Source organism: Dendronephthya gigantea, unplaced genomic scaffold (genome assembly GCF_004324835.1).
Source record: "Dendronephthya gigantea isolate DGI-Jeju-01 unplaced genomic scaffold, DenGig_1.0 000057F, whole genome shotgun sequence".
Classification (NCBI taxonomy): Eukaryota; Metazoa; Cnidaria; class Anthozoa; order Malacalcyonacea; family Nephtheidae; genus Dendronephthya; species Dendronephthya gigantea.
In genome coordinates this window covers 103040-109626 of record NW_021163067.1, presented here as the reverse complement: position 1 = coordinate 109626, position 6587 = coordinate 103040, and the positions used below count along the sequence as shown (strand labels likewise).

General features: G+C 35.4%; 1 protein-coding gene across 1 annotated transcript in view; it reads left to right on the top strand.

Moving 5' to 3' along the window:
- Positions 1 to 49: 49 nt before the first annotated feature.
- The window catches only part of LOC114529526 (alpha-2-macroglobulin-like protein 1), a 45926-nt gene continuing 39388 nt past the window's right edge, over positions 50 to 6587 (top strand). The window contains exon 1 of the mRNA XM_028551342.1: positions 50 to 210. Within this exon, the coding sequence (XP_028407143.1) occupies positions 164 to 210 (47 nt within the window). The 5' untranslated portion in view covers positions 50 to 163. The remainder of the gene's footprint in view (positions 211 to 6587) is intronic.

The window sequence follows — 6587 nt, the reverse complement described above, 5'->3', positions numbered from 1 at the left end:
ATGTTACGTCCTCGTCGTAGATTTGACATCACACTGGCGCGCTCGTGTGGGTGCAGCAGGTAGTTCCGGTTGAAAAAGGGAATATATTTGATGTCCAGTTTGTTCTCTGTTGCATTGTCTGCATTATATGCTTCCATAGTTCCATTTACACTTCTGCGTCAAAATGGTCAGGTGCTTTGCGCTTATTTTGCTGATTGCGGCTGTAACCAGGTTTGTATGAAGTTTGTTACTATATCTGAAGTAATATTGATCTATTAAATGCTGAAGTATAAACTTAGACATACACCTTACAATCTTTTATATTCGCATTGTTCGTGTGAGATTTGCTGAGCGATTTTCGAGATTGTTCAATGTTCGAAATTGCCCGAAAATTGTTCCAAAAGCGTTCATCCGTGATCCGTTTGATTTACCGTTCGTTAATTGAAACGCTTGCCGGAATTTCGTTCGATCGCATTGGTTTTGGCTCAACATTAGATTTAACATTTGCAATGTAACAACTTTATATAAGAAGCGCAGAATGTATTACACAGAAATAATCCTAGAATAGTAAGTAGGCTTTTAATGAGGTTGTATAATTTTAGCCGAATCGAATGCTATTTCGTGCGCTTCATGATTTCGTCTGAGCGTCATGCAGACATGAAAGGCTATATTACTATTCATTGCATGCTGTTATTTCATTAACATCAAAAACTCAAAGAGCTTCCTTTCAAAAATTTATCGTTTTTTTAATGCCGATAATGCAATGATTACAATTTGTACTTTAATACTTCTGTAGCTTCCATAAAGCCAGAGATTACCACGGGCACAAACAACGTCGCAAGCTATATAATTATATTGAGCATTACGAGCCATATGCCTTGGGAAGGTGATAATTAAATTGCATAACTGTCGGAAGTCTCTAAATGTATGAAAAAAGACAAAAGCCGATATTAAAACGAATTGAGGAATTTTGCGCGTTACATATCATCAGGCCTGATATTATCTTACTTGTCAACCATATAAGTTTAAAAAAAAGACTTGATCTGGCATGAATAAAACTCATGCATTTTTCAAATTTATTTAGACTTTCAATTCACAGAATTTACTTCATATAATTATATTGATGTATGCACATTTTAGCACAATGTGATTCAAATTTTCAGAGCGATCTAAAGAAAAGGGAGATTATGCATTTTAGTATAATAGAGCGTAAATATCTTAATTTGTTTTCTCTTTATTCAATGGTCATCGCATATGATAGCGATTTATAAACTAAGAACTATGCTTACGAGAATTTTGCTTTAAAGGCAACATTGTCTCTAACTGCATTATATTTCGCTGCATGCGGAGTAAACACCTGAGCAGGCGTCTTGTTTGGTTATAATTTGACTTCCTTCGACCAGCTCCTCGAATCGGAAACGTGGAACGCGCAATTCAATGCCTCATATTTTACAAACGATAGAGATTGTATGAGAGTAATGAAACTAATAAAACCACAAAGAAGGTAAGAAGGCAATATTTGACGATAATAATTAAAAACATTTAAGTTCGACCTGTAGCTCTCGGATTTTTCGCTATATATAGTGCCGCATTTGAAAGATCTTCACTTTTTTAAGCCATGTCAATAATTCATCAAAAAATGAACATTATATGTTAACCTTGGCGGGCATGGTGGTACATTTTGCGGACTAAAATGATAAATTTGGCGGGATGAAATGTATTTTAGCCTGCTGATCTATAAAGTGCTTCACAGTCGGAGAAAAAACACATTTATGCCCGCGAAAATCAACTCTATTAATTGTTATATTAGAAGTTAAATTTGGCAGCTGCTTGGAGAACAGGTCGATATTCACTAATTTTGATTAACTTACAGTCCGGATATTAAATTTTGATCATGCATGAACATTGCACTTTGAAGGCTGCCAGTGCCAGATATAGCGCGGCGAAATGAATAAATATGAAATGGAGCTAATAAAGTTCATGAGCGCGTGGGTGAAGTTCTTTGCGAGTTGGGTCAAAATTATCTAATCATTCCAATACGAATAAACATGAGATGAAAGGTTGTCAGACCTTCAAAAAGGCTTGGCATGAGGTTAGAGTAGTTGTTAGCTTGGTGGTCACAATTTAATAGGATGCATTTACTCACATTGAAACAACAAATGAACAATTGCTTACAAACTTTGCTGACATTTTTCAAAAAATATGTGGGTAGATGCGACCTCGAAATATATATAATTATATAACAGCACATGCAAGACAAGAAAAAGATTTTGCTAGACAAAATGAATTAACGTTTTCATGCATGTGTTAATCATGCATCTGCCTGGGGAAATCTTGATTAGTTAATTTTACTATAAGCAGGAGGCACAAATTGTGTCAATTTCGAAGATATCTCGAAGATGTTGAGGATTGGGCTTTTTTTTAAATATTGAGTATAAATTCCCCTGTGCATACATTTGGCATCGTCGTTTCTATATGGGCGGCAGCACTGCTATATGCTTTGCGGATTGCCGGTCATTTGAATTGAAGATTTCGAAAATTGCCCCACCAATTTATGTGTTTTGTTCTTTAGGTTACTATTGTTAGGCTCATGCTGGTAGCGTAGACACTTTTACACAGTTGACTATGTAGTTTCTCTAACATATGGAGGGGAATAAAATATTTCCTAATGAATATAGTGACCACCAAGAATTTAATTCATTTAATATCACAAGAAATTATAATTAGCAAATAATAAATGACTTGCGGTACTCGTTTAACATTATAACACATGCATATGTGGTCGTATGCTCACAAAATATATCACTTATATCGAAAAGTATGGCGACAGAAATAGCGAATTGCAGCTTTAGCTTTGCGAAGAAAATATGGCGATGGTGCATGAAATCAACAAAATAGATTATGATCAGTTAAAAATTTTATGCTATGAGATTTCATAGCCCTTGCCGTTTTAAAAGCGATTATATGTCTCATGAAAGCATTTCCTCCCACGGACAGTTGTTTTTACGCATCCTGTCCAGATGTATTATAATCGGATTTCAATTAATGTTATTCAATTAATGTCAAGATGTATTATAATCGGATTTCAATATAATGTCCTAATGATGTTACAGCCATGTTAATAAAACAGATGCATGTTGGCTGTCTTTAAAACCAGGAATGGGGAATCAAGGAACGGGGAACCAAGAACGGGGAACCAGGAAACGGGGATTGAGAATCTCCGGAATCTTTAAAATTTGGAATGAGAATCTCCGGAATCTTTAAAACCCGGAATGAGAATCTCCGGAATCTTTAAAACCCGGAATGAGAATCTCCGGAATCTTTAAAACCCGGAATGAGAATTTCCGGAATCTTTAAAACCCAGAATGAGAATCTCCGGAATTTTTATAACACCGGAATGAGAATCTCCGGAATCTTTAAAACCCGGAATGAGAAACATGGAATAATGTAAACAAATGAGTGATAAAATAACATCCCGTGCTATATAAGGATATAAGCAAGTTGTGTTAGTCGCTATCAACTTTTGTGCGTAAAAACAGTCACTTTATGATAAAATGAGCCTTTCTCTTGAGTTCTGTGGTTGGAATTTTGTTGTGCTGGTTTTACACATTGAAATACAGGACAATTAAGTGGCAGAAGTGGACATACGTTATTCGATGGAATTATGAAAGGAATGTCCACATCCGTGAAAAACGTTATAAAGTGAATTATCTTTTGTGCTCTTTTGTGTAGTTGTTAAAAAGTAAGTTTTATCAAACCTAATATTACTATTAATATTGAGAGTAGTTTGGAACAGCTAGCACTCAGTTCTAGCTCATATAAACTGAAAAACACTGAAACCCTTGCCCCGTCCCCTGCCCTTCTATTTCAATGCCTAATGGTAGTAGCAGGTTTGTCGGGTACTCCCAGTGTAACCAGATTTTTTACATTTTTTACACAAGAGCCAGGTGGATGAACACAGAGAGCCCTGTTGATTTTAATCACACCAAATTTAGACCAGGAGGGGAATTAAGTTTAATTAGATTTGAGCAGCTTTTGAACAAATGAAATTTTATGGTTTCCTGCTACTGCTGACTGGAAATTTTCTATGGCATGCTCATCAAGTGCAGTTCATACTTGTTGCACATAGAAAATTTCTAGTCAGCAGTGACAGGGACCATGCAATGAAGTTAAGCCAAACATTGTTATAAGCAGGCCTTTCATTTCTTTCTTCTAATTTATTAGAAACGTTTATGATAAATTTCATTTGTTGAAAAGCTGCTCAAATCTAGTTAAACTTCCCCTCCTGGCCTAAATGTGGTATGGTTAAAATCAGATTGGGCTGTCTATGTGCATTCGACCGGCTTTGGTGGAAAAAATGTATCAATCAAATCTGGTTATACACTGGTAGCACCTTACTCTCAATTATAGTAATATTAGATTTGATAAAACTTACTTTTCAACAACTTTAATCACAGAAGATGTGATGCACCCAATTACACAAAAGAGAACAGAAGATAGTTCACTTTGTAACGTTTTTCACAGATGTGGACATCACATTCCTTTCTTAGTTTCATATTGATTATTGAATGACTTTTGCCACTTGCCCTGTATTCGAGATTCGCATTCCGGCTTTTAAAGATTCGGAGATTCTCGTTCCGGGTTTTAAAGATTCCGGAGATTCTCATTCCCCGATCCCCGTTACTGGTTCCCCGTTCCTCGATTCCCCGTTCCTGCATGGTTTTAAAGATAGCCATATAGAGCTAATAATTAATTTTCCGTCAATCATATCACGCGCATCAAGCCTGCAGACTAATTCGTTAAAACCGTTCATAAACCTAAATCGTTCGAACGCTTCTCATATCATTAAACGTTTATTTATCCGTTCGTATTCTCGACTTAAAACGTTCAGATTTTTAGTTAAAATCGTTATGACAGATCGTTTTATGTTTTCCCGTGGAAGGTCGCATATTCTGACGTCATCATGCATTGTTAAAGTTACTCTCCCACTCTCGAGTTGTGCGTTAACACGTTCGTTTAGACGAAAAAGCGCGCAGCGTGAAGTCGCGTGGTTCGAAAGGAAGACGGATTTTTAACATTACCCAATATATCTGAAGTTTGGAACCAAGAAATGAACTTGTTAAATGGGATTAAGAAATATATGCGTACGGGAAATATCAATAAATTTAGAAAGCATGATTATTTTAAGTTTAGCACAATTTAACAAGGGTAAGACAAGAATAATGGACGTGTACAATTAAATAGGAATTTTAGTTTAGAATGCCAGGGTTGCGAGTATATAACAAATATTTGAAGTGTAGAATTTTGACGGGTTCCGCGCGCCTGTTGACAAGCCCTAGAGACATCTTGTAATTGTAGAAAATCTCTTATATTAATGTTGATGTATATGCATATCTGAAACACTGAGCTATATAATAATTCCTGGAGGACCGGCTCCTGTCAAAAAAGTGAAGCAAGAAACATGGCGGATTTTTTCGTGCTGACGCCAGATATGGTCCCACTGGGCAATGGTAATGACCACTGACAACCGCGATACATTGCTTCAGGCGCACTCCTTCGCCCTCCGGCTGCCTTCGAAAAATATTTTTTGTTTTTTGTTTTTTTTTCAAACGAATCCGACTATTTTCTACAATTTTTTCGACCTTTAAAAGCAATTGACTCTTTTTGCAGTGAGTTGATGCAATTAGTCTCCAGAAGGGATGAATATCGACTCATATACTGTAAAGCCGATTCATATTTACTTCTGAAGTTTCATCGATGGCATTTTTGACAGCTCTTATAGAAAATGAATTGAGATTCACGCTTATAGTTTTATAAATTGTTTCTCATATGGAATTTATAAGTAGAGTTGTTTTTGCAATCCTTTGGATTTCTTGTCCTAAATTATATATTTTAAATTTATTTGCCAGATCCTTGCACTTGCCTGGGCATTGTTTAATATCATTTTATTATTATTAAACCTTGTATCCATCTGTATCTATGCCATCAAGCTGAATAGTTGTTTATTAATTTAGACATGTCCAAAAGAGGTGTTATAAACTGCCATTTTTTGAGAGTATGAGACTATTTTAACTGAGTCAAACAGTAGAAGAATGCTTGATTTATATGTCAATTGTGGGAAAATAAATTTTTGCCTACTTTCCATCTAGGCAAAAACTACACACAATACACATAATACAAAATTACCAATTATGACTATGATAGACCCTATATGGTCTATAATAATGCAAAGTAATGTTAATATATCACTATTTTTATTCAGTTCTTTCTCAATTTCTAACATTTCAAAAGCAGATGCAGTCCACATACTAATTGCTTAGGTCAAAAGTAAAAGTGTTGTTCCCAAAAATCCTCTACCAGCATACCTATGGTTAAAATACAAAACAAAGCTCTGAGTTATCACCATTTTCATGCAAACCCAGGATTCAAACTATTAAAATTAAAACACACAAGATGCAAAATCTGCTTGGTGATCCTTGGTCACTAATTAATGTGAAACATAGTCGAACTTACATACATCTGCTCAGTTTTTTATGCTTTATAATTTGATTTTTCATATTGTCAAAGCTTACTGCTAGACTGGTCAGTTATGTTTTAAAAGCTGGCAA